The sequence below is a fragment of the Epinephelus moara genome, chromosome 12 (assembly GCF_006386435.1).
Source record: "Epinephelus moara isolate mb chromosome 12, YSFRI_EMoa_1.0, whole genome shotgun sequence".
Taxonomy (NCBI): domain Eukaryota; kingdom Metazoa; phylum Chordata; class Actinopteri; order Perciformes; family Serranidae; genus Epinephelus; species Epinephelus moara.
In genome coordinates, this window is record NC_065517.1 from 42,692,628 (window position 1) to 42,707,195 (window position 14,568).

At 43.1% G+C, this 14,568-nt stretch overlaps 3 protein-coding genes across 4 annotated transcripts in view; 2 read left to right on the top strand and 1 right to left on the bottom strand.

Annotated features, from left to right (window-relative positions):
* Window positions 1–7,481, top strand: part of brf1b (BRF1 RNA polymerase III transcription initiation factor subunit b) — a 36,832-nt gene extending 29,351 nt beyond the window's left edge. Inside the window, exons 7-19 of the mRNA XM_050057455.1 lie at window positions 414–563; window positions 657–750; window positions 1,834–1,960; window positions 2,046–2,085; window positions 3,652–3,747; window positions 3,826–4,140; window positions 4,236–4,297; window positions 4,470–4,551; window positions 4,635–4,687; window positions 4,862–5,142; window positions 6,348–6,399; window positions 6,766–6,961; window positions 7,318–7,481. Coding sequence (XP_049913412.1) covers window positions 414–563; window positions 657–750; window positions 1,834–1,960; window positions 2,046–2,085; window positions 3,652–3,747; window positions 3,826–4,140; window positions 4,236–4,297; window positions 4,470–4,551; window positions 4,635–4,687; window positions 4,862–5,142; window positions 6,348–6,399; window positions 6,766–6,961; window positions 7,318–7,355 — 1,586 coding nt within the window. The 3' untranslated portion in view covers window positions 7,356–7,481. The remainder of the gene's footprint in view (window positions 1–413; window positions 564–656; window positions 751–1,833; window positions 1,961–2,045; window positions 2,086–3,651; window positions 3,748–3,825; window positions 4,141–4,235; window positions 4,298–4,469; window positions 4,552–4,634; window positions 4,688–4,861; window positions 5,143–6,347; window positions 6,400–6,765; window positions 6,962–7,317) is intronic.
* A 140-nt stretch (window positions 7,482–7,621) lies between these two features.
* LOC126398295 (activator of 90 kDa heat shock protein ATPase homolog 1-like) lies at window positions 7,622–13,220 on the bottom strand. 2 transcript variants are annotated; one of them, XM_050057509.1, is made up of 9 exons: window positions 12,827–13,217; window positions 10,121–10,311; window positions 9,925–10,007; window positions 9,700–9,817; window positions 9,490–9,620; window positions 9,283–9,420; window positions 9,052–9,153; window positions 8,922–8,973; window positions 7,622–8,825 (listed from the first exon to the last, which is right to left on the bottom strand). In XM_050057509.1, exons 1-9 carry the CDS (start codon window positions 12,904–12,906, stop codon window positions 8,668–8,670), a joined length of 1,053 nt encoding a protein of 350 aa, XP_049913466.1. In that variant the 5' UTR covers window positions 12,907–13,217; the 3' UTR covers window positions 7,622–8,667. The 2 variants fall into 2 exon arrangements, with proteins under 2 accessions (XP_049913466.1, XP_049913468.1); XM_050057511.1 differs by having other exon boundaries at window positions 8,687–8,825; window positions 9,260–9,420; window positions 12,827–13,220.
* A 395-nt stretch (window positions 13,221–13,615) lies between these two features.
* Window positions 13,616–14,568, top strand: part of vipas39 (VPS33B interacting protein, apical-basolateral polarity regulator, spe-39 homolog) — a 9,566-nt gene continuing 8,613 nt past the window's right edge. The window contains exons 1-2 of the mRNA XM_050057480.1: window positions 13,616–13,701; window positions 14,300–14,392. Of these exons, the coding sequence (XP_049913437.1) occupies window positions 14,300–14,392 (93 nt within the window). The 5' untranslated portion in view covers window positions 13,616–13,701. The remainder of the gene's footprint in view (window positions 13,702–14,299; window positions 14,393–14,568) is intronic.

The window sequence follows — 14,568 nt, forward strand, 5'->3', positions numbered from 1 at the left end:
TCAATTGTGTCAAACGTCGCACTAAGATCTAATAAAACAAGTACAGAGACAAGTCCTTTGTCTGAAGCAATCAGAAGGTCATTTGTAATTTTAACTAGTGCTGTCTCAGTGCTATGATGCACTCTAAATCCTGACTGAAATTCCTCAAATAAATTATTATCATGACTTGAAGTAGACGTTAAAGCAACATTAAAGCAACTGAAGTGAGAAAGCAGGCTAGTAGAATTCACCAGAGCAGTACAGAGACGCTGTCACAGAAACACCGGAAATGACAACTCGCTTACCGCAATACGTCAGCACGTCCAGCGGTGACCAAATAAAAAACATACGTTAACATAAGTTCCTCCCCAGTACTTAAAGACCTCCTCTCCTCTCCTCTACCTCTCCTCTCCTCTCCTTCCTTCCCTCCTCAGACCCTTGCCTGTACATCCCTCGGTTTGCTCACATGTTGGAGTTTGGCGTGAAGACTCATGAGGTTTCCATGACGGCTCTTCGTCTGGTTCAGAGGATGAAGAGGGACTGGATGCACACGGGGCGCCGACCATCTGGACTCTGTGGAGCAGGTATGACATTTCCGCCGGTATCGTGGCAACAAAAACCTCAACAGCCATATATTTACCCTTCATATTTACCTTCCTCCTCCTCCTCCTCTGCAGCTCTTCTGGTCGCGGCTCGGATGCACAAGTTTCGTCGTACAGTCAAAGATGTGATCAGCGTGGTGAAGGTCTGCCAGACCACTCTGAGGAAGAGGTGAGCGCTGAGCTGGGTCACAGCAGATCATACTAGATCACAGTAGATCATATTAGATCACAACAAATCATATTAGATCATATTAGATCACAGCAGATCACGTTAGATCATATTAGATCACAGTAGATCATATTAGATCACAACAAATCATATTAGATCACAGCAGATCATACTAGATCATATTAGATCACAGCAGATCATATTAGATCACAGCAGATCATACTAGATCATATTAGATCACAACAAATCATATTAGATCACAGCAGATCATATTAGATCACAACAAATCATATTAGATCACAGCAGATCATATTAGATCACAGCAGATCATATTAGATCACAGCAAATCATATTAGATCACAGCAAATCATATTAGATCACAGCAGATCATATTAGATCATATTAGATCACAGCAAATCATATTAGATCACAACAAATCATATTAGATCACAGTAGATCATATTAGATCACAACAAATCATATTAGATCACAGCAGATCATATTAGATCACAGCAGATCATATTAGATCACAGCAAATCATATTAGATCACAGCAAATCATATTAGATCACAGCAGATCATATTAGATCATATTAGATCACAGCAAATCATATTAGATCACAGTAGATCATATTAGATCACAGTAGATCATATTAGATCACAACAAATCATATTAGATCACAGCAGATCATATTAGATCATATTAGATCACAGCAAATCATATTAGATCATATTAGATCACAGCAGATCATATTAGATCACAGCAGATCATATTAGATCATATTAGATCACAGCAAATCATATTAGATCATATTAGATCAATTTAGATCACAGCAGATCACAGCAGATCATCTTAGATCACAGCAGATCATATTAGATCATTTTAGATCACAGCAGATCACAGCAGATCATACTAGATCACAGCAGATCATATTAGATCACAGCAGATCATATTAGAGCATATTAGATCACAGCAGATCATATTAGATCCCAGTAGATCATATTAGATCTCAGTAGATCATATTTGATCACAGCAGATCATATTAGATCACAGCAGATCACAGCGTCCTCTCCGGTCCTGCAGGTTAACAGAGTTTGAGGACACGCCCACCAGTCAGCTGACCATTGATGAGTTCATGAAAGTAGATCTGGAGCAGGAATGTGATCCACCCTCTTTCACCGCTGCACAGCACAAAGCCAAGATGCAGCAGGTAGATCCCTCCTTCTCTGATTGGCTGCTGACAACCAATGATCAATAAACAAACCAATCATCTTCACTGTCCTCTTCTTCTGCAGCTGGAACACGAGCTGGCCAGGAAGCTGGACGAAGTCGAAGGTCAGTTGCTGCCTCTGCCTAAGGATTCAACTAGGATCCTTCAGAGGACACTAAAGGGATCATTTAGAACACTTCAGAGGGCACTAAAGGGAACATTTAGAACACTTCAGAGGGCACTAAAGGGAACATTTAGAACACTTTAGAGGGCACTAAAAGAGTTATTTAGGTCACTTCAGAGGGCACTAAAGGGAACATTTAGAACACTTCAGAGGGCACTGAAGGAGTCATTCAGGACACTTCAGAGGGCATTAAAGGAGTTATTTAGGTCACTTCAGAGGGCACTAAAGGGAACATTTAGAACACTTTAGAGGGTATTAAAGGAGTTATTTAGGTCACCTCAGAGGGCACTAAAGGGAACATTTAGGACACTTCAGAGGGCATTAAAGGGAACATTTAGGACACTTCAGAGGGTACTAAAGGGAACATTTAGGACACTTCAGAGGGCATTAAAGGGAACATTTAGAACACTTCAGAGGGCATTAAAGGAGTTATTTAGGTCACTTCAGAGGGCACTAAAGGGAACATTTAGAACACTTCAGAGGGCACTAAATGAGTTATTTAGGACACTTCAGAGGGCACTAAAGGGAACATTTAGAACACTTCAGAGGGCACTAAAGGGAACATTTAGAACACTTCAGAGGGCACTAAAGGAGTTATTTAGGTCACTTCAGAGGGCACTAAAGGGAACATTTAGAACACTTATGAGGGCACTAAGGGGAATATTTAGGACACTTCAGAGGGCACTAAAAGGAACATTTAGAACACTTCAGAGGGCACTAAATGAGTTATTTAGGTCACTTCAGAGGGCACTAAAGGAGTTATTTAGGTCACTTCAGAGGGCACTAAAGGGAACATTTAGAACACTTTAGAGGGCATTAAAGGAGTTATTTAGGTCACTTCAGAGGGCACTAAAGGGAACATTTAGAACACTTCAGAGGGCACTAAAGGGAACATTTAGAACACTTCAGAGGGCACTAAAGGGAACATTTAGAACACTTCAGAGGGCACTAAAGGAAACATTTAGGACACCTCAGAGGGCACTAAGGGGAATATTTAGGACACATCAGAGGGCACTAAAGGGAACATTTAGAACACTTCAGAGGGCACTAAATGAGTTATTTAGGTCACTTCAGAGGGCACTAAAGGGAACATTTAGAACACTTCAGAGGGCACTGAAGGAGTCATTCAGGACACTTCAGAGGGTATTGAAGGAGTTCTTTAAGACACTTCAGAGGGCACTAAAGGGAACATTTAGAACACTTCAGAGGGCACTGAAGGAGTTATTTAGGACACTTCAGAGGGCACTAAAGGGAACATTTAGGACACTTCAGAGGGCATTGAAGGAGTTATTTAGGACACTTCAGAGGGCACTAAGATGATCATTTAGGACACTTCAGAGGGCACTAAAGGGATCATTTAGGACACTTCAGAGGACACTAGGGTTATCATTTAGGACAATTTAGAGGGCACTAAAGAAAGGGGAATTGTTGAGGACACTTTAAAGGATACTAAAAGAATTATTTAAAAAGATTTAAAGGACTAAACTCGGTCATTCTTTCCCGTCAGGAGAGATCAGCTGCTACAAAGATGAGATTGAGACTGAGCTGGAAAAGAGCCGTCCTAAACTCAGAGGAATCTACGCTGCCTATGCCAAAGAAATCGGTCTGTACTGGTCCTGAGTCAGCGGAGTCCATCTCAACACCTACAACATTTATTTACTCTTTCATTCTTGGTTTTCAGACCCCGAGGACGTTGAGGTTCTGTCCTCCAGCTCTGAACCTGAGGTACCAGAGGTCGATGACGCCGAGCTCCAAGTTGCCGCCCAACACCTGACTCAGGACTTCCTGTGTCAGGTGATCCAAGAGGAGGAGGGGCGGGGCAAAAAGACAGGTGACAGCGAGAAGGAGGCGGGGCCAGACAATGAGGGGGCAGGCCATCAGCGTCAGGCCGCCCCTCTAACCTCCATCCTGGGAAAGCTGCCAAGCGCCGCCAGCCTCGGCCTCCAACAGACCTTCCAGACCTTCACCGAGTCAGAGACAGGCGAGAACCCAGACGGTACGTATTTCATCATCATTACCTCACCATTACCTCATCATGGATTCATGGCCAGGTGGTAAACAGGTGAGGTGGTGGTTATCATGTGTTTACAGACGAGCAGTCAGAGAGTGGCGAGCTGGACCTGAACGGTATCGACGATCAGGAGATTGATAAGGTCAGTTCATTCAATTGATCAGTCAGCTCTGTGTTTCTGTCCTGACTTCTTCTGTGGTTCATTTCTCTGTTTGTGATGTCATCTCTCTGTGATTTACAAAGGTAGTTTTTATTGTGAAAGGTTGAGTGAACAGGAAGTGGTGTCTTCTTCTGACTCTGATTTTCTGCTGCAGTACATCCTGAACGATCGGGAGGTCCAGGTGAAGACAGAGCTGTGGATGAAACAGAACGCCGAATACCTGAAAGAGCAGAAAGGTGAGGAAGACCCCTCCTTCTCATCATCATCATCATCATCATCTTCATAAGTGTGATGGATTAATGACTGTTTGTGTCCACAGAGAAAGAGGAGAGGATCAGGAAGGAGAAAGAACAGGGGACGTATAAAGAGAAGGTGAGTGTGTTTGTGTGAAGAACAGGGTGTCCCAGCCTGGAGTCCAGGGGCTGTCCTGGGTCCACTGAGGATCAAGACTGGATTACTGACCTGAGGCCCCTGAGGGCCCGGTGCCCTGAGGGTACATATATATACCAATAATATAAACATAAAATAAAAAAATTCTGTGTCCAGCCGAAGAAGTCCAAGAAGAAGAAGGAACAGATTCAGGCGTCGACGGCGGGCGAGGCGATCGAGAGGATGTTGGAGAAGAAGAAGATCTCCAGTAAGATCAACTATGACGTCCTCAGAGACCTGAACAGTCGAGGGACAGGAAGTGGGGGGGGCAGTAGTCCCAGCAGAGCCTCCTCTGACACTGTCGCCGCCACACGGAAAAGACTCAACCGCCGCCGCCGCAGGAAGAACAGCGACGCTAACCGAGACTTAGCGGCTAACACTAACATTATGGGGAAGAGGTACTATCAGTCACTGTCACAATCTATACATTATCCATAATCTAGTTCCACTCCAAATAGTCTATAATCACTTTATAATCTATAATCTGTATATACTCTACAAATGCTCTATAATCTCTAGATTATATATATAATCTATAATACACTTTATCTGTAATCTGTATATGATATAAAATCTATACATTATCAATAATCTGTATACTATATTGTATATACATCTTTTCGATCTTTATATAACTGATAAATGCTTCATATTCTAAAAATCTATAATCTATATTTACTCTTCAAATGCTGTATAATCTCTATATATTCTATAAATGATTTACAAGCTTTATGTAATATATAATCTATAATCTATATATAATCTATATCTATTTATATTCTATTATATATATACTCTACAAATGCTTTATAATCTGTGTTCTATATATAATCTATATGCTCTTTAACCTCTAATCTCTATATATTCTGTACATTTATTTAATCTATTTAATCTATAAATGCTCTATGATATATGTATTATCTATATATAATATATGAACGCTCCTTTACCTCTATATAATCTATAATCTGTATATTTTTTGTATGTTCTATAATCTTTATATAATCTATAAATGCTTTATAGTCCATTTGTAATCCAAATAATATATAGATATATATCTTATAGTTTATATGATCTTTAATCTATATATAATTATAATGTGTTTATATTCTAGTAATGCTCTGTAATCTATAAACATAATATATTTAATAAATAGATAATGTACGTGTTGTATGTCATATAATCTGTAATCTGTGTATAATCTATATAAAATGTTTACTATACATCTATAATCTCAGCCCTCTCTCCATGTCAGATTTTACATGTTGAGATTTCTCTCCTCAAACATTCAGATTGTCTTTGATACCATTTCAGTGTGTTTACTCTCAGGCAGACTGAAGCTTCAACGATTAATCAGTTAATCAATCCAAGAAAATTAATCGATAACTATATCGATAATCGAATTGAAGTTATTTGTTGTTCATTTCAGTTTGTCAAATCTGAGGATTATCATTTTTATATCGCAGTGAACTGAAACTGAAACGGAATAATTTAATACGACACACTGACTCTTTGATCTTTCACAGGTCACATGATTAATCAATTAATCAGAAAAACTCTCAACAGATCAATCGATAATAAAAATATATGTGTTTTATTCCAGGGTCCGCCTCCTCCTGTCCTCCAGCTCAAAGAGGAAGAAGACAGCCGTCCAGGTCAGCGACCACACCTGACTCCACCTGACCACACCTGACTCCACCTGACCACACCTGACCACACCTGACTCCACCTGACCACACCTGACCACACCTGACTCCACCTGACCACACCTGACCACACCTGATCACACCTGACTCCACAGACCATAGAAATACAATGACAGTAGAATGGACACTCTGATTCAAATCAACATAGCAGGACGGTCAGACGGCGGCCATTTTGATGTGTACCGTTGTCACTGTGCCGGTTGATGACAAATAATCTTATTTCTGTGATACAGACATGTGATCATAAACACATACATGTGATATACATGCAGAGTGTGAGTGAATTATTTAACCTGGACACATTTCACCTCTCAGGTCGAAAACCCCGTCACCATGACAACAGATACAACAACAGAGGCTGCACCTGAAGCGACGCCTGAACCTGAACCTGAACCTGACACCAGCTCCGCCCCTCCTGCTCCAGCCACTGTGGCAGTGGAGGAAGAGGAGGAGGAGGAGGAGGAAGAGGTGGAGGTGGAGGAGTGTGTCAGCGCTCTGCAGCTTGTAGGAGGTCAGTTCACGCTTTTATTCTGAAAACCCAGAGGAAGGAGAGGTCGGAGACGCAGGCTCACCTCTGTCTGTTCTTCCTCGTGGTCGCTTCGTGTTGACGTCTCATCTTCGTAGTAAATCCTCCACAGGTCATGTGACCTCAGTCAGCACAGCAGAATCAATGAACCCAGACAGTGTGAAATATGAACCAGATACAGATACAGATCATATCTGAGGAAACAGCTGCAAAGATCTGAGATTTATAAACCTTAACTTTTAACACAGAAGTATAAATAAAGTTTTTAAGATGTTAATTTTTTTGAAAACAGGTGTGTCAGGTCTGAGAGTATTGATTGATTGATTGATTGTGTTTTCCAGATTATGGCTGTGAGGCGGAGGAGGAGGAAGTCTTTTAGCTCCGCCCTGCTGACCTTTGACCTCCAGTGAATGAACTCTCCGTCCCGTCAGACTGAGGCAGCTCCGCTGAGACCGATCAGTGTCACAGATCAATAAACAATATTGATCATCAACTAAACATGTTCAGTTGTCACTGAGACGAAACCAAAATCTTTTTTTTTCTTTATATTTTAACTTCTGATTTGTTTTTAATTGACGACTGATCGGATGATGATCAGCGAGCGGCTCGTCACTGTCGGATAACCTCACAGCACTGAGCCGCTCGCTGATCATCATCCCGATTATTACACGGCTAGTTTTTAAATAAATCAATCATTTTATTTCAAAATGATTTTATTGTTTCCTACAGGGTCTACGATCACAACTGTTTCCATAGCAACAGTCCGTCTGTAGTCAGAAATAACAGACCTAGAACTGACCAATCAGAAGGCAGCGCCGTGTAATAATGGATTTTGTGACACTGAGGTTCTCGTGTTGTTTATATTGTAAAAAGTAAAGTTTGTGTCTCAATGTAAATCTGATCGTTCACATTCCTCTGACGACTTGTCGGCTTTTAACTCTTCGTCTCCTTCAGTCCTTTACTCGTGTGTTTATGAATGTGTGTATTTTGTGTATTTTAACTTTGTGTTTGTTTCTCTGAATGAAATATAAAATAAAAATATGTTCTGAAAAAAGAAAAAACAAAGACAGAATAAAGAAAGTAAAAAATAAAACTTTAATTCTGCTGATGTTTTATTTTCATATTTTTCCTCCTCCACTGTCGATGAACTTGTTTTCTACATAAATCACATTTTATTTTTGCCACTCTGATGTTAATAATCCGGACTGTGATTGGTCCTGACGACAGGAAGACAAACACATTCAAACAATCCAAACTTTATTCACACAGTGATTCTGTCACATACAACAGATCAGATTTTAAAGGAACAGTCCAACACTTCAGACAATCGTTAAGTTGAGTTGTTTTTTTGTTTAACTTTGGATGAAGAGTCAAAGAGTTTCCTCTTCCTCAGGTCTTTATGCTAAGCTAGGCTAACCACGTCCCGCACGTCTGTCTGCATCCACAGAGATGAGACTGATGTAAGACAGAGAACAGGACTAAAGTGCGGGACTGTTCCTTTAATTCTGCTGAGGTTTAACAGAGACGAGAGGCTCCAGGAATCCTCCCTGAGGGACTCCCTGAAGGAATCCACAGGATAGACCAGGACTAAAGTTTGGGACTGTTCCTGTCAACAGGTTTACCTCATGCTGACACATCATGACTCAGTCTGCCTGTCAGACGAGCTTGAGGGTTCAGTGTCTCAGATTCTCTCAGTATCCAAACGTCTGTTTGATGGCGTGGAAGTAGAACCGCCTCCAGCCCTCGCTGGTGGACTCCTCCTCCCCCGCAGGAACTCCTCGACACTCCATCCTCAGCTCTGTCTCATCTCCTCTGTCCTCCAGCTCCAGACTGATGGTGGCGTAGTGCTCTGATGGAGAGACGACAACACACAAAGTTCAGATGTCAGATTGTCCCTGAACGCAGCGGTGGAGAGGGCTCATGACATCATCACAGGAAGACGTACCGCTGGGCCAGGTCCTGAACCGCCACCTCATCTCGATCCTCCGGTCCGGTACCTGCAGGCAAGAGCAACGTGTGGTTACCATGGTGATGTGACAACTTAGCACTGATTGGCTGAGCAGCTGTGACCTCACCAGCTGTGTAAACTCTCCACTGACACTCCCGTCCAACATCTGGAACCTCCCTCCACGCCTACCGTCCACTGTCGCCGCCAAGCGCGTGAACACCTGCACAAACTGCGGAGACAGAGAGTGTTAACTGTGGTCTGGTCTGTCCTGGTCTGTCTTGATCTGGTCTGCCCTGGTATTGGTCAGTCCTGGTCGGTCCTGGTCTTGCTCAGACCTGGTCTTGGTCAGTCTTGGTACCTCCTGGCCAATGAAGGTCCGGTACAGCTCATCAGGAGACGTTTGGAAAGTTTCCTTCAGGTCAAAGTTGCAGGTTGAGATTCGAACACCTTCGAGGCAGGGGGCAGGGCTAGATGAGCACTTGGGGACGGAGCTTTTCTGTAGGAGAATACAAAGAGGTCAGAGGTCACATCCACACCTGACTCACCTGAGCACCTGGATGCATACCGGCGGTTTACTGGTCTGGATCTGAATCATCTGTTTCGGGGTCTGAGGCTGAGGCTGAGGCTGAGGTTGAGGTTGAGGTTGAGGCGGCTTCAGCTGGTCGGCGGTGGGAAGAATCATCCCCTGACTGAACTCTGTGAGGTCAGAGGTTGCTCAGGTTACTAAGGGGATCAGCTCATATTTGTCAGTCCTGCTGCATTCTGGGTAACAGACCTGACTTGAGCTGAAGGACGTAATCGCCCAGAACCCTCCGGACTTCCTGATCGCCACTCTTCCTCATGAGGTTGAGGAGCGGTGTGTCGGGCTGGTCTTTACTCAGAGACACCGAGATCTGGGCGGGGACAAAGTCATCAATATGATCATTGATACAGTGATCGATACTGTGATCAATACAGTGATCAATACAGTCATCAATATGATCAGAAGTTGTTGACTCACGTCAAGGTCGCCCATGTCGTTCTCGTCTGACAGGTTGGACACGTCGAGTGTTCCTCGGTACTTCAATCCGGCACTGGACGTCCCTGTGGAAGACGGCAGGTATCCGTTATGTTTCTTTAATACAGTTTATTATGTAACATGACGGTAGTGTGATGTCATCAGTGGGCCTGACATCATCAGTGACATCATCACTGACCCAGCCAGCTGGCCCTCAGCTGCCACTCGTAGAAGAAGAAGAGTTTTCCCTTGCGGTTGTTGATGGACGCCTCGCCCTCCAGTTTGTTGATGTCGGTCAGCTGGGCGGCGCCCTCAGGTCCCTCCACCCGCACCGCCAGCAGCAGCTGACGGAGGCGCTCCGAGGACCAGCCGCTGACATCACGCTCTGTCCTGAGGGGCAGGAGGAGCAGTGGATTTCTGAATGAAACCATCACTGACCAGATGAACGCACACACATCAACTACAGCCCCGCCCCCTCTGACATCACAGGCTGTCCTCCAGCTGGCTGTGTTTAAAAAAGTGTTTAAAAATATCTGAACAGCTGAACTAGGCGGAGGATCAGGTAACACACACACTTTGCAGTCCGAAAATAACACACACACACACACGCTCAGAATTTACTAGACTCTTCTTCATGTGACATGACTAAACTGATCCACTGACTTTTATCATCATCATCATCATCATCAATAATGTCATTTGGTTTATAAACAATAAAAACAAAGATCTGATATTTTTATTTTCTTAAAACTGTTTCAACAATCAGAGCCACGTTATATACTGTGTAGTGTGTATGTCAAACTATACACATTTATTTATATATACATATATATATATATATATATATATATATATATATATATATATATGTATATATATATATATATATATCCCCTCTCATGGGGATGGTTCAGGTCCTCTTACAGAGTCCTGGGAGTTTGAAGGTTCAGTATCTTGTCTGTTGCTAGGACTGTGCTCCCATAACCACTGGCACCACTGTTGCCTTTACTCCCCACATCTTTTCCAGCTCCTCTTTCAGCCCTTGGTATTTCTCCTTCTTCCTGATGTTGCTGTCATCGATCACCACTGCCTTCTTCTGTTGTTTGTCCCTCGACCTTGGGACTTCCAGCCCATATTCGGTGCAGATGTTCCTGTACATGATGCCCGCCGCTTGGTTATGGTGTTCCATGTACGCTCTTCCTGCCTCCATCTTACATCCTGCTGTTATGGTCTGAACTGCCTCAGGTTCACCTGGGGTCCAGTCTGCTGTGGTAGACCCCTGCTTCTATTGATCTGGTACTAAGTTCCTGTTCCTGTGCTGCCATGATTTGTGCTTCTGTGCTGTCTTTCAGTCCAGCCTTTTCCAGACACTGCTAGGATTTCTTCTTCAGTCTGTCGGTGGTACACGCCATGATGATGGTTCGTCTTCCTCTTCTGCTGCCTGAGGTATTCACTCAGCAGCTCATCTTTGGGGGCCATCTTCCTGATGTAGTCCTGGATTTTGGTTGGTTTGTCCTGGACAGTGGCTCTGATGCTCACCAGTCCTCAGACCCCTTCGTACCACTTAGTGTACAGCCTTAGGGTGCTGGACTCAGTGTACGGTCTCAGGGTGCTGGACGTAGTGTACAGTCTCAGGGTGCCAGACTTAGTGTGCAGTCTCAGGGTGCTGGACTTGGGATGAAACCCTCCCTGCATTGTGAGAAGTTTCCTGGTCTTGATATCAGGGGCCTCTATCTCCTCCTTTGACCAGCTTATTATACCAGCAGGGTATCTGATGAGTGGCGAGGCATACGTGTTGATGGCTCGGACCTTGTTCTTTCTGGTCAGCTGACTTTTCAGGACCTGCCTTACTTTGTGGAGGTGTTTGGCTGTGACTTCCTTGAGGCCTCCTCATGGTTCCCATTTGCCTGCGGGAGCCCAAGGTATTTGTAGTTGTCCTGAACATCAGTAATGCTGCTGTCTGGTAGTTCAACCTCCTCGGTTCTGATCATCTTCCTTCTCTTTGATACCATCCAACCACACTTATCTAGTCTGAATGACATTACGATGTCATTGCTGTAGATCCTGGACCCTAGATGTCGGACATTTCCAAACAGTCCAGCATCCATGTGTGTGGCACTGAGTCAAAGGCTGTCCTGAAGTTGATCCAGGTGGTGCACAGGTTTGCCGGCCTGGTCTTGCAGTCTTGGGTGACTGCTCTATTGACCAGTAGCTGGTGCTTGGCTCCTCTGGTGTTGCTACCAATTCCTTTCTGGCCTCCGCTCATGTATTAGACCATGTGCCTGTTCATCATAGCTGCTATGATGCCTGACAGGGGCTTCCATGTTGTACAGAGGAAGGGTATTGGCCAGTAGTTGGATGGGGCCGCGCCCTTATGGGGATCCTTCATGATCAGGACTGTCAGTCCCTGGGTCATCCCCTCTGGATCCTTCATGATCAGGACTGTCAGTCCCTGGGTCATCCCCTCTGGATGGGTCTATCAGCAGCTGGTTCATTTGTGTTGCCACGTTCATGATGTGCACTTACTCACTTTCATTAGCCACTTCTGTACAGTGTATATATCATTTGTTGTTATATTACATTGTTATACACACAACATATATACTACACAGTAAATAATGTTTCTATATAATATGTATATGTGTATATATATACACACACACACACACACACACACACACACATTATTATACACTGTGTAGTCTATATATCATCATATATATATATATATATATATATATATATATCATACATATATCATTGTGTATACAGACATAATTACAGATTAACTGCAGATCTGTTAACGTTTGTTAAAAACATTCAAAGTTTAATTTTTCTCTCTGATCCACTTTTAAAGACATGTAAACAACAACAACAATAACAAACAATAATAATAACAACAGACCAGTGCCAGTTGTTGACGTTGGTGGCGTCGGCTCTTTGCTCAACGATCCATCGAGGATCTCCCTGTCCCCATTTAGCCATGACTGAGTACCACGAGCACTGAAGTACTGAAGTACTACTGACTAAAGTACTGAAGTACTACTGACTAAAGTACTGCAATACTACTGACTGAAGTACTGAAGTACTACTGACTGAAGTACCACTGACTAAAGTACTGAAGTACTACTGACTTAAGTACTTAAGTACTACTGACTGAAGTACTGAAGTACTACTGACTGAAGTACTACAGTAGTATTCCTGCTGCACTTACTGTACTCTCACTGCAGTACTTCTTCCCTAACAGTCTCCGATCGTCTCCTGAGTCTCTGCCTCTTCAGCTGAAACTTAAAACCAGCTGCACACTGTCACTTTAACTACTTCCTGTAATGCCTTTCAAAGTAAAACAACCAGCAAAGTCACGTGGTTTAACAGCATTAAAACATTTTAGGAGTTTGGTCTATATTTAAGGGTTAAATTGTATTTTGTCTACTTCTCTCCAACATCACCATGTAATGTGTTATTTACTCTTTTATTATGTTGTATCATTTGTACTTAAATTTAAATTAAACATGTAATCTGAGATAAATGTGACTGAGCTCCTGAAAGAGACGCGTCGGTTTCTTCTGTTCAAAAGATAAAAATGTTGTTGTTTATTTTCCTCATCAAAGTGTTTCATAATATTTGACTTTAATAAATATTTTCAATTTAAACCGGAGCTTTACTCTGACGACTTCCGCTGTTTTTCAGCTCCGGATCACTACAACTCCCAGCAGCCTCCGCGCGGCCGGAAGTACTCAAACCTCCGTCGGCAAAGAAGAGGAGCTGCTGCAACGGAAGGTAAAAACAGCTGATCGATTCTGATCGAGTATCAGTTTTAAACACAACATCTGTCGGATCAATACACAGGATAAATGTCCGCGTTTATGACGTCACTGCTCCCGCTTTTTTTCAACGTGAAACAAATAGTTACATCTGGTTTAAACTCTGACGTTATCCGTTACCCTGCTAGCATGCTAACTAGCCTCCTGCTGTCAGACAGACAAAATCCTCCAGCTGTGACACAAAATACACAATAAATACACACGAAATACCTACGGTAAATACACAGGTAACACACACATGATACACAGGAAATATATAATAAATACACAGGAAATACACAGTTAATACAATAAAGGCATACAAAATAAACTCAAAATGCAGTGAACACACACTGTACTCAGCAGTCTGTTGATGTGTGTGACTGAGGCTGCTTGTGAACAGCTGATCTGCTGAATGTGTGAACGACACACACCTGTTCGATCGAGTCAGAGTCTGAGGACACCTGGACAGATGGAGACGTGCAGGTCCTGGAGGAAGTGACAGGGACAGAAACGTGGCTTTATTGTTCCTGTTTGCGTCGACAGGTTAAATAAAGTATGTGCTGTGTGTCCAGATGATGAAGAGTAAAGCAGACGAGGAAGACTACTGGAACAGCTCCAAGTTTAAAGCCTTCACCTTCGATGATGAAGATGACGAGTTCAGCAGGGTAAGAAACTGCACAGTGTGATGAGTGAGTCTGCAGAGGGGTATTCCAGAAAGCGGGTTATGTGAAAACTCAGAGTAAGTTAACCCTGAGATGAGGGAAACTCTGAGTCAGTCACCATGGTAACAGACTCTGTGAACATAACCTGCTCGCTGACAGGTTTTCTTCAATAAACCCTG